Source organism: Ursus arctos, unplaced genomic scaffold (genome assembly GCF_023065955.2).
Source record: "Ursus arctos isolate Adak ecotype North America unplaced genomic scaffold, UrsArc2.0 scaffold_34, whole genome shotgun sequence".
NCBI classification, from domain to species: Eukaryota; Metazoa; Chordata; class Mammalia; order Carnivora; family Ursidae; genus Ursus; species Ursus arctos.
In genome coordinates, this window is record NW_026623030.1 from 16,563,900 (window position 1) to 16,588,472 (window position 24,573).

Sequence of the window (24,573 nt, forward strand, 5' to 3'; positions counted from 1 at the left end):
CGGAGGTCTGCTTCCCCTGGGGACCAGCCAGTGCCTCTGACTCAGCCCTTTTGCACACTTGGTGTCCTGAGAATAATAAACCATGCTGATGATCAAAAAAATAGCAATAACAGACTCTTAAATAGTGCTTGCTTTGTGTCCGCCCCCCTCCCAGCTCCTGGCTATAGCTACTTCTTTAATTTTCACGACAACCTTAGAAAGCAGGGACTTTCGTTATTACCATTTTGTGGACGGGGAGCGGAAGTTCAGAGAGGTTAAGTGATGCGCCGAGGGTCACACAGCTTGGGAGTGCTGGAGCAAAGGGGTGTAGGTTTTGGACTTCAGTCCCTGCTCTAACACCTCCCTAGCACATCCCCACTCTTCTCTGAACCTCGGTTTATTCTTCTCTAAAATGGGGGTGGCAACACCTTCCTAATTATTGGGTTGCTGAACAAATGCAAATGAGTCACAGAATTGCTTTGTAAGTTGTAAAAATGTGTGAAGGCGAAGGTTTGTGCCTTATTTTGATGTCTGGAGAAAGGACTGCTTCTGAAAGGCTAAGCTTGCTTGTCCATGCCCTGAAAATAGGGTATTGGGGTTAGGGAGGGGAGGATCTCTGAGCAGGCATAGCTCCAAGATTTCCCATAAAGAGGAGCCTGGTTGAAAATGGATGTTGCTACCCGAGGCTCATCTTGAAGCTTAATTTGCATATAATTTGAATATCTATTTATTGGGGCAGCTTAAGGATTATGAGTGATTTTTAATTTCTTATTTTGCTTTCCTATCTGTGTTTTCTACTGTGGAAATATTTTATTTTTGTAAACAGAAAAAAAGTAATTATGATTCTTTTTTAAAAAAAGAACTCATCCGGAGGCTAGGGCAAGCCAGAGGCCCCTCACAGCTACTGTTTTTTCAACAAGCCTCAGAGAAATGTAGGTGCCAAGAAGCAAGCATGAGCACTTCAGGGAAAGCCATTGGCCCAGCTAAAGAAAGAAGGTGCTGTTTCCAGGGGAGGCAGAGGCCCTGGGATTAAAGAGAAGGGGTGGGAATAAGGCCTCTGGGTTTTCCAGTTCCTTCTTGGCCAGGACCTGGCCCAGTGGCCCATGAAGAGAACATTTCTTGGCTGGTGGCTGCAGGGTAGGAATAGGGGAGGATAAGGCATCATGGAAAGCATCTAGTCTAGCATTTTCCAAATACTTCCCTGGAACTAGACACTCAGATGTGGTCAGATAAGACAGGGCTGCCTCCAGAGATCCACAAACTATTCAAAGCTCTGATAAGCCCTGCAGGGAGGAGAACTGTTAATAATTTTGTTTCCTCTGGCACCTTTTAGAATTCTGGACCACCTATCCTGCATTTCTTGGATACCTATTGATATCCTAAAACGTACCATTTGGCAAATACTGATTTAGTTCAGCTCCTCCTAAGTAAAACTGAGGACCAAGAGGTGGCAGGATTTGCCCAAGGCTGTATAATCGGAAGAAAATCCAACCATCCTGACTCGGAACTGTCTAAGCAGGCCTGGCTTTGAATTGCAGACATGTGCCATGGAAGATGGGGGGGATCTCACGTGAGTTACTCTCTCTGAGCTTCAACGTCCTCACTTGGAAAGTGGATATCACAAACCTACCCATATTTCCTTGCGAGTCCATGTGAGGAACAAGGGAGCCAACATATGCAGGCATTTAGCCCAGTGCCCTGTACCAGGTGCTTGAGGAAGAATAGTTCTGTCGTTATGTGATGTAGGATAAAAGACTGAATCTGATTTTAAATGGAGCCCCGATACCCATCTGATTTCTTAAATCCATTTTCTGAGAGTCTCTGTATGTACTCTCAGGGGATTTGGATTCTGTCAAGCTGAGGTTGCTAAGTGCACACCTGGGAGGCATTTTTACAACCTTAAAAGGCTTTGTCTGTCTTATTTAAGCACCCAACAACCCCATTTTACAAATACGGAAACTGAGGCTCCATGACTCGCTCAAAGCCTCATGCGGAGCTCTGGATTAATAAGGTATTTAGTGGGATCTCAGCCTGGAGCTGCCACAGCCCAGTTATTAAGAAGCACCTAGAAAGGAGAATGAAGGAAATATGCTCCAGGGGTCTCCTGGAGGGGCCACAGGGCACGGGAAACCCTCCAACCCAGGGTAGAAGACTCTGGAATCCTAATTAAAACAAAGATGGGGCTGGTGGTGGTAATAATCACCTTATTTACAGAGTGCCGGGCAGACACTATTATTCGCCCCATTTTACAGACTCTGCATTTATTAGCATATATTGTCTGCATGTATTTGTAATCTTCCCTACAGACTTGCAGGGCCGATATTATTACACTCCCCATCCTGCAGATAAGGAAAGCGAGGCTCAGAGCAGTGAGAAGACTTTCTTGTCCATATTCATCTGGCAGGCTCAGGATTTGAACCCAGGTCTCCAAGGAGCATCTACCATTGGTGGTCTCCTGGGGCCTTGCTCTGTGCCCAGCATTTTAGTAACAGTAACATCACGGCCATGAGAATACTGATCCCTCATGTTCCACATGTTCCAGGCAGCAGCTCCACACTGGACGCACATCAGGTCACCTAACACAGCAGTCCTCATGCCGTGTAGCCACTGGAACCCTGATGTCCAGATAAGGACACAAAGCACAGAGAAGGGAAGCAGTTTGCACATCCCGCCGGTCTGTGGCAGACCCAGGTTCAGCACTTGGGCCTGGCTCCACAGCCAAGTCCGGAAGGCCTAGCTGAACCCCTCCATCCGCACGTGGCCCCAGCGTGTCTCATGGCCCACCCCACCCGGCCCCGATCCTCTGATGTTTATAATTCCACCCTGCAAGGCTTTGAAACTCCCCCTACACGCCGCCCTGCCAGGCTTGTCTCTGCCCAGCCTGGCTTTGCAATGGCTTTTATTGATTTTTCTGGTCGGGAGCCTACCAGGAACACACTCTTTTTAATGGAGCGTTAATTGGGAGGGAAGAGAGAGGAAGCCTGTTCCCCTGCTGCCCTGCTTAATGGGGACGGAGCCTCCTGTCTCCTCTTACTTTCTCCCAGGCTGGGAGGTGGCGCAAGCCCTGGGCCTGGGAGTCTGGGGCAGGCCCAGACTCTTCCTGCTGGCTGCTGACTCATGGCGTGACCTTGGACAAGTCCCGCTTGGGCCTCAGCCTCCTCAGCTGTAAAATGGGGGTAGACAGCCCCGCTTCTTGGGGCTGGAGTGAGTGAGGATTATCTGGTAGAAGGAATGTAAGAGTCTTAGCCCAGTTCTTGATACCCAGTAGGTGCTCAACAAACCATCAAATTGCTCCTGGCCTCCCCATTCCCAAGACAGCCTGGGTTTGAATCCAGGTGGCCATGGGCAAGTTACTGTAACCTTTCTGTGCCTCAGTTTCCCCATCTGTAAAAAGAGACAAACAGGCCACACCTCCTCTGGTTGTTTTAACTGAGATGTTGCAGGTAAAGCACAGTGTTGTGCCTAGCACAAGGTTACCAGTCAGTACCCTTCCAGTGACTATCATGCCTCAGTTTCCTTATCTGGCACAAGGGGAGGTGTTGCTCTTGAAACCTGTGCTGATCATTAGCTCTATCATGGCACACCCTTCTAGACTGTGCTGTGCCCCGGGGGTGCCGAGAGTCCTATCACTTCTCTGTCTTTGTATTTCTTCTATATCTGTTTAACTTATTCTTTATAGGAATTTTTTTCTGTCAAAACATGTGACGTCGTTCGCATTTCCCTGCCTCTCCTCTGATGGGTACAGCACCCAAAGGCCTGAGCAGCTGGGTCAGGTTGAGGTGTCTCCTGGAACCCCGGGCAGGAGTGCTTTTCCATAAAGATAACTTCTGTGGGCTCTCTGGGCTGCATTCCTGAGCCCTGAAGTCACCTGTGTCACACGCTGCTGTCACAGCTCACCCTCTAAGGGAACAGAGTTCTCTTGGCTATTCCCGGGGCTGAGGCCTACACCCCTCTCCTGGGTTCTCTCTCACTCCTGCCCCTCACTCACCGGACACCTCCACGTATCCGTCCTTGGTCTTCACCATCAGCTCCTCTGGCTTAAAGCTGTGCACGTTGACACACACTTTCCAGGGCTCCCCAGGGAAGGGTGGGGGACTCCTGCCCTCCGCAGGTACCCCAAACCTGGCTGCAGCCGTTGGCCCCCGAGGCACCATGCCTGACCTCAGGGTCCCAGGCCACCCCGGGGAGAATCGAGGCAGGGCCCAGTTGCGCCATGAGGCGGTCAGGTCGTCGGGGAAGGGGTCCATGCCAAAGTCATCATCCAGCAGGCGCGAGGGGAGGGACGAGTCTCGGAAGGGGTCCCGGCGCAGGCGGCTTGGGTAATGGCAGGAGAAGGGCATCTGACCGTCAGCCATGGCTGCTGAGCTGGAGTAGAAATGGAGGCTCAGAGAGAGGGAGCCACCTGCCCAAGGTCACACAGCAAGGTGATGTGGGGGTGCTGGCCCTCTGAGATTGTTCTTCAGTTTCAGAAAATGCTGAACCATCCACTGCCAAGGACAGAGGGGGTGTACCTGGCTGGGGTCCCAGCCCCCAAAGACACTCCAGAGGCGACCACCAGGCGGCCCAGCAGAATTCCAGAGGGCCTCTCTCCGCACTGCCTCACCGGAGACCAGCCAGTCACTGTCCTCCCAGGCTGTCCAGGCTCTCAGCCAGAGCCGCTGAGATGTCTGGAGTAGCGTCAGGAGCTTAATAAACCCAGGGACACGGGCCTAGAAACTTCTCCTTGCTTCTCCGGGGCTGAGAGCCTTCTATTTATTGCTGCTTGGGGCTGGGGGCGGGTTTTGCCGGCGCCTCCTGTCACAGGAGTATTCGGAGGTGATGAACCAGCCCCTGAGAATCCGCTGAGGGAACAGCTGGCCTCCCAGGGGGCGGGGAGGGGCCTTGGCGTCCAAGTCCAGCCAGCCTGTCCGGACACTCTCCTCCAGCGCTGGGCTCAGCTCCGCCCCCTCTCTGCTGCTCCCTCCCCCGGATCCTCCTCCCCACGCTCTGTGCAAAGGCCTGCAAGGCTATTAATAACCCTCTGCCTGCCAGGGCCCCGGTCACCCCAGTAATACCTTCCCCAGAGCCTGCTGCGTGTCCTGCCCCCCTTGGGGACCTGCAGAAGGAGAGGAGAGGGATGGGGGGCCCAGTGGATTTGAAGGCAGGTGGCCTTGGGCTGCAGTCACCCCTCACAAGCCGACCTGGGAAGCGGCTTGCCTTCAGCGTCCTCTGAGTGCAGTAACGTTATTCACCGGGTATCTGTGAGCCCGTCAGTTTTCCCACCTGTAAAATGGACATAATAGTAGCCACCTCATGGGTGTGTCATGAGGACCACATGAGGTGACCATCCTTAAACGTTTAGCAGACTGACACTTTTATAATAGTCAATTTTGAGTTCTCAGTTACGTGAGGCTTGCTGTATGCTGGCCCTGTTCTAAGTGCTTTCCAAATATTAAACTGGCTTCAGCCACAACAACAGTCCTGCGAGGAGAGTGCTGTAGGAAGTGTTAACCAGTGGTGCCCTCTATTAGTAGTCGTCGTCGTCCTGTTAATGACTGTTAATAATGCTGATTATCAGGAGGTGCATGTCTGGTCTGCACCGGAGGCCCAGAGAGGACCTACCTGCTAGACTTCCCTGTTCCTCACCATAGCTTGGACCGTGAACTTAGAAATTGTCCTTTAACTTAACGCCCCCTGAGCTTTGGGTTCCAGTCTTTGCTCTGTCCCCAACAACAGGTGGGCGATTTGGGCCTGCCGTTCTCCCTCTGTGCGCTGCAGGGTCTCAGCCGTGCCTTCTTTGCAGGGTGGGGTGGGGTGGAGTGGGGGTGTTAAGGAATTCAGTGAGTCACTGGTTGAGAAATCAGTTTGATCCTAGGCAGTGCCTGCATGAGGCCGTTTGCTAAAAATAATAGTATGGAGAACAACAGCCACCATCGTTCACAGCCTCCTCCTCTGCACCTGCCTCCGTGGGGAGCCCGGGGCTGCCACCCTCACAGTGAACCCTCGCAACAACAGCGGGGATGTTCTCCCCACCCCCGTTTTGCAGGTGAGGAAGCAGAGTGCAGAGCATTGGCTCGTGCACATGGCTACAGGGGTGGCAGGGCCTGGGGGGGGGGCACGTGTGTCCGTGCCGAGCTGACTGGTGGAGACCCCCACTCTCCCTCCCACACTAGCCGAGAGAGGGAGACTGAGGTGCCCCCCACTCCCCCATCCCGAGTGAGTGACTGGGTCCCCACTTAACTCTGGTGAGATCATCCTGCTCGAAGCTTCAGGCTGACGTCATGGTTGGGCACGGAAGCCTCAGCTTCCCTGTAATTACAGCTGGGGTGGGGCTGGCTGGGCTTGGAGCCGGAATGGGGAGAATCACTGCATGACACAGAGAAGAAAGCCGGCCCTGCCTGGGACCCGGGCTGGGGCCAGTATGAGGTTTCTGAGTGGGTGGCTTGGTCCCCAGTTCGTGTGTGGGTTTGAGTGGGTGGAGCGGTTAGTGTGTTTGTGCACGCATGGGGCTGTGTTTATTTATGGGTGAGTCTGCTGCTGGGCGTGTGCTGGAAGAACCTCCTCCTTCCTCTCTGGGCCTCTTCTCCACAACCCCTCAGAGCCTTCGTGCACTTTCTCATTTCAAGGATGCTTGAGGCATGGAAGCCAGCAGGAGAGGACGGAGGGTGTGCAGCTAGAAAGCAGAAATAGCAATCATTAGCATTTATCCAGCACTTTCCATGTGCTGGGTTCTATTCTGAGCCCTTTGAATTTATGTATATTAACTCCTGGAATCCCTCCTACAATCCTACAAGGAAGGGGCTTTTATGATCCCCATTTTACTGCTGAGAAAACTGAGGCTCAGGGAGATTATGTGACTCACCTGTGTCTACACACCCAGTTAAGTGGCCGACCTGGGATTCGAACTTAGGTAGTCTGTCTCTTGACCCCTCTGCTGCACTGCCTCTTATAATCACAGTCATGGCTCACATTTATTGAGCACTGACTGTGTACCAGGCTTTATTCATGATCTCACTGGACCCTTATGGTTCAGAGAGATGAAGCCACCTGCCAAGGGCCACACAGTGGGACTTGGGAGTCCCCCCCCCGCCCCCGTCTCGTCCAGTCATCTTCCCACATGCCTGCTGCATGCTGTCCGCCCCCTCCCTACACCCCGCCCCCAGGTTCTCAGCACATTTCTGGGTCAGGCCAGCCTTCCGTTTGGGGAAGCTGAGGAAGGAGGCAGCTGCTCATCGTGCTGGCCCAGCCACCTGGACAGGAGTCAGCAAACCCTACAGGCTGTCATTAGCCAGATGAAAACATGGGGCCAGGCCCTGGAGAAGCCAGGGAGAGGAAGGGGCCTCCAGGCTGGCTCTCTCTGGGAAGGAAAGACCCTGTGGGATGCATGTGCGTGTTGGGGCAGGGGTGGGAATCAGTAGTAGACCCCATATTCCAGAACAAGTGTTCTCTTGGCTGCTTTCCTCTTAGAGCTTTCACATGGGAAGGACCATGGTTAATCCCCGAACAGATAGCCCAGGGGGAGGGTGACATCACCCTGCATTCAGGAAACGGGGGCACAGGAGGGAGCAGCGGCAGCCTGAAGTCACCCAGGTAGTGACAAAGACACCGTTGGTTGGCTGCCCACTTCTGGGCTCTTCCTTTCCATGGCAGCAAGACCCCACATTCCCTCCTTCCCTAGGTATTTCCAGCCTCCGGCCCTGCCCAGCCTCACATCCTTAACCTGCAGGCCCAGCCCTGACCCTCTGTGGGGTGGGTCTTATAGGGACTGAAGGAAGAGCCTCTGTGAGTCCCTCGAAGGCATGGCTTTCTGGATGTCATTTTTGCTTACTGTTTTCTCTACAAGTCTAGGGGTCTGGAGCTCTTGTTCCAGGAGTGGGGGCAGATCCCGGTGGCCTCCTGCGTTCACTCAGGGTCCGGGTCCAGGAAGACCCGTCTCAGGGTCCCTTCCGTTGGATGCCCCGAAGCCCAGCACATCTTCCAGCAAACACAGGGTGCATGTGCTCCTGTTCTTTTTCCTTCCCTTTGTCAGACCCCCCAACAGACGACACTAGTGGAATTTCCAGCACATTCAGCTCCAGGAGGGCAGGACCCTGGGGTGTCAGCATCCTCTGTACCTAGCAGGGTGTGTGGTGCATTTTAGGGGCTCAGCAGATGATGTCGTGTTAGCAGCCCTGTGTCCAAATGGCCTTGTTCACATGGGACAGACCCTGGGCCCAGTAACAGCATTAGAATATCAACTAAAATTTCCAAGTACTTAGAAGGGACCAAGCGAAGTGGTTTCCAAGCGTGCTGTTTATTTATTCCTCACGACAGCCCCCCTCCCAGGAGTTCATGCTCTCATCATCCCCCATCTTACCCATGAGGAAACTGAGGTTCGACAGGAAGGAACTTGTCCGAGGGCCACCAGCTTATGGCTTCTAAACCCCGCTGTGTCTCAGCCTCAAGCCCAGTGCTCTTTCCTTCGCCAAACACCCGTGCGCAAACATGATAATAAAATAACCCACACGCTCCCTCCCTACACGAGTCAGTGCCCTCCCAGTCCCAGTCCGCTAGTGCTTACTGATTGAATTTTACCTTCCCTTTACTATTATCTCCAAAATTCTTTCCAGGGATCGCTTCCTCTAACCACCCCTATAGGTAATAATAATAATAGTAATAATAACAACAACACCAACACCTATTTAACATTTTGTAAGAGTTGTATTTTGCATAAGTCAGTTTATTTAATCCTACTCCAATTTGCTCTCAGGTATGACTGTCCCTGCTCACAGATGACAATATTGAGGCACGGAGAGGTTAAATAACTGGCTGAAGCCCACACAGCTACCCAGTAGCAGAGCTGACGCTCAAGTCCAGGCAGTCTGGCTCTAGAGCCTGTGCTCCTGCCACCTCACCACCACACGCTTCTGTGAATAACGGCCACCCAAACCACAAAACAGTAACCGTCCCCACCGTGATTTGAGACCCCTTACGTGCCAAGCTCTACTGAGTGCCCTGTGTGCCTTACCTCTCTTCATCCTCATGACAGCCCTAGGAGGCAGTATTAGTATTGTTAACCCCATTTTATGTTTTGTAAAAATATTTATTTGTATATTTATTTGACTGAGAGAGAGCACAAGCAGGGGGAGCAGGAGAGGGAGAAGCAGGCTCCCTGCTCTACAGGGAGCCCGATGCGGGGCTCAATCCCAGGACCCTGGAATCATGACCTGTGCCAAAGGCAGACGCTTGACTGACTAAGCCACCCAGGGGCCCCAACCCCATTTTATGTCGAGAAGTAAAAGCACAGAGTCAGATCTGTGCCAGGGGCTAAGCCCATACTCTTCGCTGCCCAGTGGGAAGCAGGAGCTCTCCGAACCCAAAGGGACCCAACAGACCACAGCTGACCTTCAGGTCACCAGCCCACCTCTCCTTCTCCCTCCTCGCTGGGCCTGGAAACTTTTTAGCCCTTGCAGACTTTCTCAGTAGAACAGGTGACACCAGGAACCCACCGACATTTGGGAGCCTGGAGGCTGCCTGGGATAAGCCATCGCTGTGTCAGCCAGAGGGATCCTTACACGTCACGAGCATGAAAGCTGCTCAGAGCCGGGGCAGGGCCCAGGGGTTCAGTGGACTCAGTGGGAAACAGGGAGTCTGGGGTCAGTAGGGGCTCCTCTTACCTGCATGTGTCTCTGGGAGAAGGGAGTCAGGGGTCAGCTGTGGGTGGAGAGGCTCATCCCACCCCCCTCCAGCCATCTTCAAAGAGGGACATCCCAACCAAGGGCTCTCACAGGCCCCTCTACTTACTCCTGAGCCTTTATCAGGGCTTCCAAAATCCCCTTTCTTAGCACGAATAATTATTCTTCAGCGAGGGGAAGTAATATCTCAATTAACCAGGTCTTTAAAGAAGTGACAGTGTTGGCACTTCCAACTTGAGAAAGACAGTACAGCCTGGTGGCTAAGAACTTGAACAGACCCAGCTGTGCTTCTCTGGGTCAGTGACCTAGCCTCTCTGAACCTCTGCCTTGTCATCTGTAAAAGGGGGCTGACAACAGTAATTGGCATGGAGCGTGAAGTGGGCGGCGGTTGGGGAGGTGGGCATGGGCCAAATGACGTAGGGCCTCGTGGACCCCATTGAGGAGTTAGGCTTTGTCCTGAGCACTTTGAGGACCCATTGAACAGTTTGGAGAAGGACAATAATGTGATGAGATCTATGTTCTAGGAAAATCAGCCACTGGTGGAGAGGGCACGGGGGACACAACTCCAGGGAGGCCAGCAAAGGAGACTGCTGTAGGGTCCGGGGAAGATGGCGGCTTGGGCTGGGTTGTTGGCTGAGGAGAGAGAAAGTGTGGACATATTCCACGATATATTAAAGGAACAGAAGCATTTTGACTGAGGGACTGGACTGGAGGAGAGGAGAGGGTACATCAGATGCACCGCCCAACGTTTAGACGTGGGCATCGGGTGGTTGGTGGTGCCGATCAATGAACATGTGGTGGGGGGCAGATGCAGGGAGTGAGGGGACTCCGTTATTCATTCATTATATATTTATGAAGTTCATACGTGCAAAGCACTGGCCTAGGGGCTAGAGATGAGACAAAACTCTCTGTTCTCACGTCTGTCAGACAAATAGTTGAATCAACAATTAAAACAATTTTAGAAACTGAAAAGTTTCATGAAGAACTTGAAAGCTGCTGGCTACCTCTCTGATCTGATTCCCTGCGGTCATCTGCTTGCTCACTGTGCTTGAGTCTTGTGGTCTCCTTCCTGTCCTTTGGACAGAAGAGCCACGCCTATTCCTGTCTGAGGACTTCCTTCCTGCTCTTCCCACTGCCTGTGACACTGTTCCCCCAGATTTCCTCAAGATTGGTCTCTCACTTCATTTGTTCCTCTACTTAAATTTCACCTACTCAGAGCAACTTTCTCCAACCATTTGGTCCACAGTCAGGTTCTCTTCCGTTTTTTCTTCATAGCGCCGGCTACTAACTGACGGTTGTATTTAATGCCTCAATTATTTTGTGTTACCTGTCTCTTCCATTAGAACGTAAGCTCCGTGGGGGGGCGAGGGTAGGGACTTTGTTCTCTTGTTCGAGGCTGTGTCATCGGCACCTAGGACAGTACCTGGCACATAGCCGGGATTCAGTAAAATTCAGGGCACAAGACAGGAAGCAACATACTTCCTGTGGCCGTTGTGGTTGGTCAAAGCCACGTAACTAGTGCGGCCATTGAGCTGTGAGCAGAAGTGAGGTCTGTCGCTGTCAGTTCAAAGCATGTGAGTAGCCCATGGGGGACCTCAGCTCCACAAGGGGAGGACCCTTAGGCGCTATCTCTTCCTTCTGCACAACATCACTGAGGAGTAGAGTGTCCCCGCTGGCTCACAGTGGACATGGGTGAAAAACGAACCTTTATCCTCTTCAGATTCTGACATTTTGGTTTGTTTGTTGCTCCATCGTAACGCGACGATCCTGACGGCAAGGCTTCCGAGTCCTGGCCTTTTCTGGTGGTTGGTTTTGTTTCAAAGGAACTTCCTCAATGTTAATATCATTCTAATAAACCAGTCTATCTGCTTCTCTGCCCAAGTCCCGGCTGGGAAACGGGTGCCTATTCCTCTCAGTTTGGGACATTTAGGTAGTGCCATTAGAGGCACTTATACAGAGGGGTGGCTCTGAGATCTCTGGAGGGAGGGAGAGCTGGAGAGTCTGTGATCTTGAGATCCCCCCTTGTCCAGATATCTCTGAGGTCAGAGCGGGAGCTGGTTCGAGCAGTTGGTGTCCAATGACAACTGCTTTGGAAAGTTTTTGTTTTGTTTTTTGGTCTGGGAATGACAGCTCCTAGGAGGCTTTAGCCTGAGAGGGTTCTCGTGATTTGTGCTGGGAGGGGAGGAGGTTTGGAGGAGCTGAGGAGGACGCATAGAGACGGACGAGGAGAGCTGTCAGCAAGGTGGCTCCTTCTGGGGACTTAGTTTCACACTGAATATGAGTTAGGGTTAATTTTAGTTGTGGGCAACAGAGAGTCAAAATCACAGTGACCGAAAGAAAAGGGAAATTTATTTCTTCTTAGTATTAAAGTCCAGAGACACTCTGTCTTGTTGCTGGCAGGTGCCCCAGCTCCGCGAACTCCTCAGAGACTGAGTCTCTTCTATCTTATTGCTCTGTTTGTATGGGCTCAGTTCCCAAAGCCACCTCATGGACCACGGAGCCAATTGAGTTCCAGCCATCATGTCTGCATTCCAGCCAGCAAGAAGAAAAAAGGGATGAAGAGGAAGGGGGAAAGCACATGACAAATCACTTCTATAGAAATATCTGGAAGCTACCATGGAGAATTCTGCCTATATCTCATTGGCCAAAATCAGTCCCATGGCCACACCTAGCTGCAAAGCATGCTGGGAAATGCAGTCTTTATTCTGGGTGGCAATGAACCCAGTTGAAATTATTACTATGGATGAAAAGCAGTGGTTGTTGGGGGGCAAGTAGAAACTCTTCCATATCCCGAGAGTGTATGGACGGATTTTGCTGAAGCATCCTAAAGGCTTCAAGTGGGCTCCTTTGGAAAACCAGTGGGTACTATGTCCTTCTCTGCACCAGTATGTTGGTATTTTCATACGTAAAAACCTTGCCTGGGATTTCAAAAGAGTCACAGGCTTTCTGAAGCCCAAGCATGGGAAGCCATGGATTCTTAATCTAGAAATAGGGTTCAAGGTGAGAGAGACCAAAGGAAAAAACCAAACTCTGGGTGTGTGTGTGTGTGTGTGTGTGTGTACGTACGTACGTACATACATACGTACACCTGTTCCAACACCTTTCCATTTGGCACCATGAGTCTCTATGATGTGGTTGGTGTTGTTTATTTTGGGTATAGATTTGAGAGTAGATTGTCAGAGGCACCCAGTGTTACACCTTGAGAAAGTATTTGACTAGTTTCACTGGCAATGGGCAAAAAAAAAAAAAAAAAGACAGAAAGAAAAACTGCTATGAGTCATCCCGTCATGGGGCAACCATAGCTGTAAGATGCTTTGGAGCCAGCATTCAGAGGCAGTGGAAACCCTGTGGCCGTGGGTGGAAATGCCTGAACAGTGCCCGGTGTCCTTCCCCTAGCGGACTGACGTGAGACCTGCTCTGGTTGAAAATGTTGATGAAATATCAGGGTGGAGATATGCTTGGGGAAATCGCCAAGTTCTTGGGAGACTCTAGATTCTTCTGAGTGGAGAAGATACTCATGGAGGGAGGCAGCAGGGAGTGCCTCTCTTGAGAATTTGATATCTGAGGTGATGAAAGGTGAGAGAATGTTGGACCTTTGCCGAGGTGACCTGGAACCCTCCCAGAAACTTGTCATGAGCTTACCTACGCAACTGAGCCTACCCACCCCCCTTTGGGTATCAGAAACAACGATACTAAGTCAGGTTCTGGGCTGAGTGCTTCACCTGTATCATATCTTCATGGCATTCTTATGAGATTGATACTTTTAGCATCCCGATTGGAAAGATGAGGAACCGGAGGCTCAGAGAGGTTAAGCCACTTGCACATAGACACACAGCTAGGAAGCAGCGGTCAGGCTCAAACTCAGATCTTCTGACTCCCAAGTCCTTGGCTGTCAGCCACTGCCTTTTAAAGATCGCACCCGGCTCTAATCCTAGTGCCTGTACCCCCGAGGCTGGCACAGTGCTGGATGAATAGTAGGTGCTCACATCTGTCTGCCTTGTCCCCATGCTGCCTTCTCTCACTCCCAGGGAGGGGCACAGCTCCTTGTGGGTAGAATGTGTGTCTGAGAGATCCTTAGGGTGCCTATATGGGACATACTGTTGCTTTGCTACCGTTCTCCCAACTATACTCCCCACCCTCGACCTAAAGTAAAAATGAACCAGTTCAAAAATACATGGGACTCGGAAGGAAGCAGACCTGGCAACCCCAGGCAGATTTAATCATTTGACAGATGCCAGAGCTGGACATGGCACTGCCTCTGGGCACACAGGGATGGAGGATGAATGAGGCAGACAAGGCTTCTGTCCTCTTGGAGACGGGCAATCAACAAGTAAACAAACAAACTAGTTGCGGACAGTAATAGCACTATGGGAGGAATGCACGGCGGGGGCGGGGGACCAAGAGCCTACTTTTGGCCGGTGGAAGTCACTGCTCTGGTCCTGTACACACGCAGTCGCCCCTGCCTGGTATCCCTAGTCCTCACTCCCCTTTCCTGAGCTCCCTTTCCTGGCCTGACCCACTCTGCTCATTTCCCAGAGTGGCATCAGCCAAGAGGGCAGGTTTTCTGTGATGCCTTCCTTGAACCTCCTAGGCTGCTTTAGGCGTCCCTTTGGACTCACCACATCCTGGGGTCCAGCTGGGCCACTTACTAGCTGTGTAAGTGGGGCCACCAGTCTGGGCCTCAGTTTCTGCATCTGTAAAATCAGCATAAAAATAGTACCTGCCTCATAAGGACGTTGCAAGGATGAAATAATCTGAAATAATTTATGTTAATAGACGTCAAGGGCTTGGGATCCTGCCCAGCACATAGTGGGTCTTACACGGGTGGGGAGTGTTGTTGCTGGTGCTGTCGTCACCGTTGCGGCCGCTGGGAGCACACCTACCCTGTCACACCCGAGCAGAGCAGCACACAGCAGTATGGTGCCATGAAATTCTGTGGTTCCCAGTCCTGGCTTCATATCTGTTTGACCGAGGAAGCCTTTACAAACACCGCCACCCGGCACCCCCCTCAGCAGCCCTTATTATTGGGGTTGGGTGGGACTCAGTGTGTGTGGCTTCGTGAGGTTCACATTCATTCTAATGCGTAGCCAGCGTGTTAAGAACCACTGGCCTGACCCAACAGGTTTTTTTTTTTTAGAGGTTTCTTCCCCTTATTATTTTTTTTTACCATATATGTATGTTGTATTTATTTATTTACTTTTTATTATGTTAGTCACCATACAGTACATCCCTAGTTTTTGATGTAAAGTTCCATGATTCATTACTCGCGTACAACACCCAGTGCACCATGCAATACGTGCCCTCCTTACTACCCATCACCAGCCTATCCCATTCCCCCACCCCCTCCCCTCTGAAGCCCTCAGTTTGTTTCCCAGAGTCCATAGTCTCTCATGACCCAACTTCTCTTAACAGGTGAAATAACTAGGACCCAGAGGGGCTTGATTTGGTTAGGTCACAAGGCAAACGAGGGGCGGGAGTCTCAGCCCCTGCCTCTTGGGAAGCTCAATTTTCTGGCGTCCTCCTGACTCCCGGCTTGCCTGCCTGCCTTCACCCGGAGGAGAGGCTGTGCGTGTCCCTGGGACTGCAGAATGTAAGGGTGCTGGCTGCGTGTGGCCCCGGCTCCATCCCTGGGCAGCCGCTAATCTGGCCTGAAAGAGAGCTATCTCCCCAGGCAGCTCTCCCTCTCCGGCAGACAGTGCAGAGGAGGCTGAGAGGGGGTGCCTCTTCAGACCGAGAGCCAGAAGAACACCCAGTTCCTGTCACTGGCAGCCAGAGCAGCAGGTAGGAAGGCAGAGGCCTCTTTCTGAGGGACAGCTGGCATCACAGCCTCCTGGCAGCCACATTTTCCAGAAAAAGTCATTGGGGGCCCTTGCGAAGGACTAGCTCTGAATTATGGGGCCCCCACCTCCAGAGGCAAAGAGGTGCAGCAGAAAAGGTCCTGGAGCCCACAGACCAAGATTCAAATACCCCCTTGCTATGTCGTGTTCCCTCTGTGACCCTCAACTTTCTCATCTGTCAAATGGGGCTAAACAGGGTTGTTATGAAAAGGAAGTAAGTTAAGGCATGAAAAGGGCTTGGCATGTGATCACTGATCCATAAAAGGTAATTTTTATTATTACTACTACTGTTATTTATTGATGAAGTCTCATAAGGGGACACGGCTGGCTGCCTTACGCTAGCCCGTTTAGGAAGAAAGAAATCAGTGTGTTGGTGGTGCTGGCAGTGGCAGTGGCGGCGGTCCCAGTGGATAGCAATGGACACACCCCAGGGAGGTGGTCCCGTTCAAATGATTTTTAAGGGAGATTTCCAGAGGGACAAGATGCAAGGGGAGGCGACAGTGGTAACCTATTTTGTCTGCTCTTTCTCTCCTAGTTGAGAACCTAGTCAGGTGTAGATAGGGCTGTGCTGGAGGCAAGGGGCTATGGCTGCCTGGCCCCTGGAATGAGTATGTTATCCGTGCGCGTGTTTGTATAATTTTTTTTGACTTGCATAATGTTTGAAAAAAAGAATGAGTTATGCATATCTTAAAAATCAGTAAATTTTGTCTAAAAATTCATCCTCTTGAGAAATGGGGAGATGTGGCAGCACCGAGCTAGCTGCCTGGCTGTGGTGTACTAGATTCTCCGGGGTCCCCACAGGCCTCACTCTGCCCCTTCTCTCACCTGCCTGCCCTGAGGGCGTTTTCAACCTCTGTTCCCTATAGCAGGAAGCTCTGAAGTCGGACTCGGAGGACATTTCTGGGGGCCTCCACAGGGCCTTGCAGGAACCCCGTTGTTCCCAGTTGGCCACGTACGGCTGTCTCCGTGAGCCCCGCTCCCACAGCTCAGTCTCGGGTTAGGGGATAGTAGTCACGCTCGCCACCATTCGCGGAGTGCTTCCCTCATCATGCTCTTCTAGAGCCAGGTTCCAGGTCGTTCCCACAGCAGCCCAGGGAGAGAGCTGTCGCGGATGAGCAAACCAAGCCCCCACGGGGTGCCATCCTTGCTCAGTGCCACACGGCGAGTAACAGCAGGGTCTTAGAATCTGGGTCTTTGGACTCCCACATCTGTGCCCTGCACACTGAACTTCCTCCTGCCCGCGAAGGCCTGGGAGGAACACAGCTCTACCAGAGAGAGAACTGCTTCCTGCCACGTCAGCTTAGGTGCTACAGGGCCGAGCAGGGCACAGTCTGGGGTCTGCAGTCAGCCTGCCTGGATCCTATCACTGACGCCGCGGCCGTGGGCAAGTGACTTTGCAGGGCCTCAGTTTCCTTCTTGGTAGGAAGGAGATTCTACTGCTTGCCTCCTAGAGTTGTGGTGAAGACTAAGATAATTCATGTGAAATGCCAACGGAAAGGTTTCTGGAGGCCTCCGCAGATGCTGTGAATGTCTCTGTAAAACCAAAGTGCCTACAGGCTTGCTTTGAAGACTCTAGAAAGGTGATGAGCAATGTGACAGTGTGGGCATGTAGCAGGTCGCGCCCCGGGGGTTCTCTGTGCCCATCTCCCCGCCACATCTCCCCTTTCCCTGCTTCTGGGCACCCCACGTAGACAGAGGATGCTGGGCCACGAATGAGAACACCGTACCATGGAACCTTTTATTAGAACAGAGACATGTTTCGTACAGGCTGAAAAATCGGAAACCCCGGGAAGGTTATGCTTAGCTGTGGACACCAGAAATCAAACAAGCCACGGCCGCTGTGTCACTGGGTAGAGAACAGGGTCCCAGGATGCTGGAGGACACAGGAGCTCCTCCCCCCTCTGCTGTGGACACTCCAGGCAGAGGCTGGCTGCTCAGGCTGAGCTGGGCTGGTGGTGGGTCCCCTGGCTTGGGGTTTTCCAGATGGGAATTCCAGCCCCCGATGTGGAGAAAAGGCCTTGGGGTGCACCGAGCCTGCTGGGCTGATAGGGTGGGTGCTGCTAGGTCCTTGGCCAATGACTGCTTAAGGGAGCAGCAAAGAATTGGGAGAGAAAAGACCCTGCACAAAGTCCTCACAGCAGGGGCCTGGCGAGAAAGAGCTACCCAGAGAGTGGGACGTGGAGCCAGGCGGGTCTGAGCTCAAGGGAGTCTCGGCATACCAGTTTTCCCCTTCCCGGGCCTCAGTGTTCTCATCTGAAAAATGGCAACATGACCTATGTCACTGGCTCGTTTGAAAAACTGTACAAAATGTGGTCTGACATGATGAACAGTGGTGAACTCCAGAGAACAGCAAAGCCTTCTTGGTCTCTCCTTTGCTAACTCTGGATGGCTGGGTTTGGAGAGAAGGTCACACTGATATAGAGGGCTTCTTTGACTCCGGCTATAAGAGTTCGGTCAGGTGGCAGCACCTGGAGGCCTCCCATTTTTGACTGCAGGACTCAGCTACTGCCACCTCACCCTACAAATGAGGTCCACGCCCTGGTTTTTTATTTCCTTCCTTGGGAGACATCTTCGACCTGCAGCTGGCAGAAGACACCAGGGACCGTATAGCTGACAGTTTAGAGCTTGCAGCATCAGAGTTGGAACCCCCTCCCTCTCCCCTGCCAAGAGCACTTAGCCCAAGTCCCATTTTACAGATGATAACACTGAGGCCCAAGACCCACTCCATTTCATCCAGACACACACAGGCCAGAGAATCACAAAGGAATGTTGTTCCAGTCTCTTTGGCTCAACTCGTTAGAAGATGAGGCATATCTTTTCTTGGCCAGAGAAAAGGAATTACAATTTTGTCTCTCTCTCTCTCTCTCTTTTTTCAAGGAGTTGTGACTTTTTAATAGAAGTTGGTTCGTGCTCAGGCATTTTATTCCGTAATTAATTTCCATCAAAATGAGGTTTTTCCCGGAGATAACCAGTGTTTTAGTTCCATTCGAGCTTAATTTGTATGACTGAAGACTCCGTTTCTGCCAATTCCAATTTGCTGGGTGATTCTAGCACTCATTACCTGGGCGATAATGCCCCGTGCTGTAGACAGCCGCTCCCAGAGCTGGGAGATGGACCGGTTTCCAATAGCAATTCGGGGGAAGAGGTGGTCCCTCTCCTCTCCCAATACCACTCAATAAATAGGGAATAAATTATTAAATAAGCCATGTTCTGATGAGGGGCCCCCATCATGGTATTTACAATGCAAAACCACCATCTCCCCCCCCCCAAAAAAAAAAAACCCTACAATAAAAAAAGCCCAAAACAGAAGCCACAGAGGGGAGATGCCAAGTCTATCCGTATCACTGGCCCGTTGGAGCAGAAGTGAGGAGGAAGAGGTTGCAGTAACACACTGCTAGGTGACAGGAGATCTAGCTGAGCTCCTCAGTGGGGTGCAGCTGGCTAATGGGGGAGGGAGCATTTTGAGGAATCCTGGCTTGTTTTTTAATCAAACTTTTCTATTTAGCTGGAGAGCAAAACAAGGCAAGACACATGCTTGTGAGACTATTTTGCATATTCGTGGAAAAGAATATAGCAGAAGAAATGGTGGGAGTGGGACTTAATAAAAAAGTGCTTGGGAACCTTTGGGAGCACACGAACATTGGCCCTCTTCCAGCAAAGCCTTTGGGAAAGAGGATGGTTCTGAGCTGATGCATGATGGGGGCTCTGTGACACTGAGACCCTTGTATCTTTCAAACATCTTAGTTTTGTTTGGCTTCTGAAAGATTGCCTTTCCTTCACGGAAGGGAAGAAACAGATAGGAATGCAGTTGAACGTTGATGAACTAGAATGTTCCTGGATGGGGGCTTGGAGGGAGTTAGCTTTTCTTAGTTTAACTGAAGGGAATTCACATATTGCTTTAAGTTTTACTCTCATGATTGAGAACCTCCTAAAAATATTTGAGGCGGTTTTCCTTTTCCTTCTCAATCCTGGTGAACTCACTCTGTCTTTAGACAATTTCCCAGGTCACAGGTCAACATTCTGGATTATATTTCAAAAACTCCCCCACTTCTCAAAGGGGTAATCTTTGGCCTGGAAAAATGGAGCGACCTGTCCAGATTCATTCCTCCAGGAAGGCTGCATGTTTGCTGGGCCTCCAGCCACACACCGCCCCCTCCCCCCCAAAGCTGGCTTTTAAAATAAGTGCACAGCCCGTGCAGGTTTCAGGCTATTTGTCTCATTCCCTGGAAGCAGAAGGTAATGTGGGCGAAGTAGGCAGAGGAACAGTGATGTCAGGAACTGGGGGTTCTGGTTAAGCAAAGTTACCAGCACCCCAACAAGGGTTTTATTTTTGGATGCATAAGAAAGGAGATGTAAGGGAAATTAGAGAAGCAGATCCTGCCAGAGGGGGGCGGCTGGAGACTCCTCCCTCACTTCCCACCCCAGGAGGCATTTAAGCGGCCTTCTTGCAAACTTTCCCCTGGCTGGGGGTTAGAGCTGGGTTAAGTCACATTGCCAGGGAAACCACCAGAGATGTTGGAGAAGTCTCACCAAACTCAAAGCTGGACCAGAGGAGCTGGCGATACGAAGGCAGTGAATGGTGACTTTGGAAAGGGTGGGGTCCTCTCCGGGAAGCAGCAAGAAGACCCTGCAGTTCGTCAGAGAGGCAGGACTGGTAAAGGCCTCTAGATTCTGGCTCGATGGGCCCTGAAATGACCTTCTTTTGGGGAACCTCTGGCTGTTCCTTTCATCTTGTCTCCCCTCCCGCCTTCCCTAATTTCTGAAATAGCTTTGTGCTCTCCTCTGATGGAAAGCAAGAGATCAAGTAAAAGGCTTTTGCTTTGGGTCTGTGTATCTCTCAGGTGGTGGACCCTGCTCTGGGAAGCAGTGTGTGTCCACTGCAGAAGGAATAGAGCAGTCTGGAAAAACCTCAGGGGAAGGGGAGAAATGAACAGTGGAGGCAGAAGCATGTGTAATTTACACGAAACTGACCATGCATGCTCGGAAAAGCTAGTGAGGGATCCTGCCCACCACCCGATGCCCTGGAGTAAGGGTGAGACCACAGTGCCTCTTCTCTCCCCTCAGTCAGCTCAGTTCTTGCCATACTCTCTCCTTGTCAACTCGAAGTTTAATCCCAGTGCTAAACCACCATGGCCGCCCAAACCCAAGGCAGCTACTTCAGTAAGTACGAACGAAGCCTCCTCAGTGGGCAAGAGACAGTAGACTGTCTCCCAGCAGGTGCCTCCCTACAGCGCTCAACCGAGATTTCTGACTCTGCAAGTTTTGCCTTCGTTCCGTTATGCTAACTTTAGACTCCAACCGCCACGTGAGCTGTGACTCCACTGTATCATTTCGGGGCCTTAGCTCACAAGCCTCGTGGCTGTTTTTCATCTTTCTGATACCTCAGTGAGGCCGCTGGTGGGCAGGGAGCTGGGGCACAAGCCTGAACCTCACTGACATAACCATGAACCTTGGGTCTGAAGTGCCCCCCCCCCACACCTCCCCCAGGCCAAATCCAGGATGTTTGGACTTAGAGCTCTGTGGGTCTCCCCCACAGGGACAAAGCCAACATCCCTAATCAACACCAGACCTCTCAGATTCCACCCACAAAGACATGAGGAAAAAAAGACATGCGCAAAAATAATTTAGAAGCCCCCCCCCAACACACACACACACACACACACACACACCCCTCTCCATATAAATAAATAGTTGAATACTGCTAATGGCAACTGAGAGAGAGAGAGAAGTCATCACATAAATAAATAAATAAACATAAATAAAATAAATAATAGGTTTGCTAGGAGCCCCAGGCAGAATGGTCCCCTAGAGTTGTCTGAAGGCAGTCTGATGGGAGGCTCTCGGGCCTCTCTCACTGCTGTCCCGCTAATGAGGTTCCGTGGCTCCATGGTGGGAGACTGGAGCCCAGCTTGCGTTCCTGGGCAGGGAAGAGGGTTATTTACAGTTGCTGTACATGCCCTCCCAGGGCACCTGCCCCTGTCCCAGGCACCTGCCATCCGGCCTTCTGTGGTGACAGCACTGGCATCCATCAGTCTGGGCGGGTGGGGCCCAGGGCCGGGCCAGAGGGCATCGTGGGAAGGCCAGGTCATCCAGTGTGGTCTGGGGTGCCTCGCTCTGCTCTCCTGGTGGAGGAAGGATGTGGGTGGTTGCAGGGCAGTTTCTGGCCCCACGGGGTGATGTAATGGGAAAGACTGGAGGATGGGGGAGACAGGTCACTGCTTTCAAGAAAAAGGATTTTTTTGTTCAGATGTTTTCCCTGGGGTGTGAAAGGTAAAGAGTGTTTGGTCCCTGCTTCGCCATAGCTGGCCCCAGTATCCAGAGCCGGGAACTGTCCCCTCTCTCTCTCCATGCCCTGTCCTGCTGCTGTTGCCACCACAAACTTGAAACTCACCCACAAGGGTCCGGAAAGCCAGTCAGCTGGTGAGGGGGATGCCCAAGAGTTTATTTTAAGGACCCTCCCCCTCACTCCCCTGTTCTCAGTGCCTGCTGTGGATGAAGCAACTGGTGGTGTTTGTGTGTCGGAGATCAGCTTACCCGTGCTGCCCAGCCCTGGGGCAGGGGGAAGATAGGGTGAGGGCAGAAATGAAGGTGGGGCTTGAGCTGACAGAGAAGCCTCAGAAGCCAGCAGAATCCCAGGCTATGGAGTATCCAGGTCCCTGTCCCCCCTCACACTCTCTGGATTTGGGTCTTTTCCCCCAACACCTGAGCTCCTGTGCCCCATCCTAGCAAAATTCCTGAGAGGCAAAGGGGGTGGCTGGGGCTAAGGGTGGGTGAGCTGATGCTCAGCTGCTTTGGGTGGGCTCCAGGGTGTGGCGGGTCCTGGCGGTGGGGGAGGGGGCAGGCAGGCACCAACTGGAGGGCAAGGCCAGACTGGCCGGCGCTGGGGACTGGCAGCTGGCCATGGTTCTGGGGGACGTTCAGCAGATGGTCTCGTGGAATCAAGTTGGTGCCAGCCAGTGCAGGCTGAGGCCAGTTTGGGCTGTGGGGCTGTGGACCAAGCTGTTCTGACTATCCACTGTGTCCTTTCTCAGGGAGGTTCAGGGGCCCTGTGAAGAGCCAAGACGCTGTCTAAGCCAGGTGGGGGCCTCTCCATTGCTAGAACCTACTGGACCGCTTTTCCTGACCACACCAAGATAACGGGGGGGGGGGGGGGCGGCCGAATGACCCCTGCCCTTCGCGTCTGTACTCACAGAGAACCCATTTCCTATCTCCTGACACTTCTTCCCAACTGAAACATCCATGATCCCTCATTAGATAGGTCCCCTTCTCTCCCCCCTCGGATAGCCTTCCAGCCTTTGCTCTGGTCTGTTTGGGGAGGTGAAAGGCCTGACTCCCTCTCCTGGGCCTAACTTCCCTGGGTTTCCTCTGGTCTCCTCCCACCCCATGAGGGTCCACATGCAAGGGTCAGGAGGCTGAATGAGGGGAGAGTGAGGACAAGTGTGATGCTAGCCTTCCATACGCATCCTGTGAGCAGTGGGTGAGCAGACTGTTTTCCTGGCCAGGTCCAAAACGTTTGAATCACGGACCCATTGCTTCTTACAAAACCTTGAGGTTTTTTGTGCCAGCAGAGGGTAGATCTCTCCAGACGCCCAGGCCCGAGTTGAGCCCCAGGGTGGTGCTGGTGGAGGCTCCTAGCAGCTTGACGTAGAGGCTGAAGGCCCCATACCCTCTTTTCCTCCTCCCCAGGAGAGCAGGACGGACAGGGTCGAGGAGCCCTCAAGGTCTGTCCCCAAGGAGAAGGCAGGGTGGGCAGGGAGTGGGGGAGGCTGGCAGAGTGCAAGGGGCCCCCCTGCAGGCAGCTGGCTCAGGGTAGGGCCCTTTCTTAGCGCCTCGTGCTGGAGTAGCTGTCTGCTGAGCTGTAGCTCCGGCTCCGGCTCCGGCTCCGGGAGCCCAGGCTGGGGCTGCGGGAGCTGGAGCTGCTGCTAGTGCGGGTCCTGCTCCGGCTGTGGCTGCGGCTGCGGCTGCGGGTCCTGCTCCGGCTGCGGCTGCGGGAATAGCTGTGGCTGGCCGAGCGGCTGCTGCTGCTGCTGTACCAGGAGGAGGTGCTGCTGAGGCTGCTGGATGAAGAGGGGCTGGGCCGGTAGTAGGGGATGGGGCGTTTCCGGGCACTGCAGAGACCAGACAAGCGCGCTTGAGGACCAGACCCCGCCCAGCCCCAACCCGGAGAGTGCCCACCTGCTGGACGGGGGGGGGGGGGGGGGCCGCAGCCTTCCACGTCCCAGGCCCTTGGGGAAACCCTCCTTTTACGCCCCTTGTGCTGTCCTGAGACCATAGTGCTGGTGTCTTGGGAAGTCACAGATGTCATTTTTTCTAACAAAGCAAGCCAGGGGCTCAAAGCCTCCAGCTGGCAACAGGATGTACATCTAGACTTTAATTGCAGTTTTGTTTTGCTATTTTTACTTTTACTAGAACATTCTATTTACGGTAAGAGAAGCTGTCCATTTACTATAGTATACTGTGGGGTATTCCTTTTGAATTAAATGTATGGACCTCTAAGAGCATATCTATTTAAAGAAAGTTAAGGAAACTACAGTGCACTTACTAAACAGACAAGTCAAAAGTGCTCAGATGCTGCTGGGTGACTGAAGTTTGGGAAACACTGAATGGGTTCATCAACATGGACTATTTGAGGTCAACTAAGGAAACGAGAGCCTTTTAGAGATGCCACTTTGTTTATCTCAGCCTTCCTCCAAGTCAACCCCAAGGACACCTCTGGTCAACGCAGTGGGTGTAGGACTCCCTATGTGCCAGAGTGTTCTTTTTTTTTTTTTTTAAAGATTTTATTTATTTATTCGACAGAGATAGAGACAGCCAGCGAGAAAGGGAACACAAGCAGGGGGAGTGGGAGAGGAAGAAGCAGGCTCATAGTGGAAGAGCCTGATGTGGGGCTCGACCCCATAACGCCGGGATCATGCCCTGAGCTGAAGGCAGACGCTTAACCGCTGTGCCACCCAGGCGCCCCCTATGTGCCCGAGTGTTCTGTGGGATATCCGAGAAGGTGATGCCATTACCTCCATCTTATTGTTTGGGGCACAAGTGCTTCTTCCTCCTCCAGGTCATCTCTAGGGAGGAGGCACTAGGCAGCCAGGACATCCTAGCCCCAC

The 24,573-nt window shown here is 52.3% G+C and overlaps 2 protein-coding genes across 3 annotated transcripts in view; both read right to left on the minus strand.

The window, feature by feature from the left end:
- Positions 1-21,879, minus strand: part of HSPB8 (heat shock protein family B (small) member 8) — a 30,119-nt gene extending 8,240 nt beyond the window's left edge. The window contains exon 1 of the mRNA XM_026514982.4: positions 3,968-21,879. Within this exon, the coding sequence (XP_026370767.1) occupies positions 3,968-4,334 (367 nt within the window). The 5' untranslated portion in view covers positions 4,335-21,879. The remainder of the gene's footprint in view (positions 1-3,967) is intronic.
- Positions 764-24,573, minus strand: part of SRRM4 (serine/arginine repetitive matrix 4) — a 43,819-nt gene continuing 20,009 nt past the window's right edge. The window contains exon 7 of one of the 2 annotated variants that reach the window (XM_057306102.1): positions 764-23,577. In XM_057306102.1, the coding sequence (XP_057162085.1) occupies positions 23,292-23,577 (286 nt within the window). In that variant the 3' untranslated portion in view covers positions 764-23,291. The remainder of the gene's footprint in view (positions 23,578-24,573) is intronic. The other variant, XM_057306101.1, reaches the window with a different exon arrangement.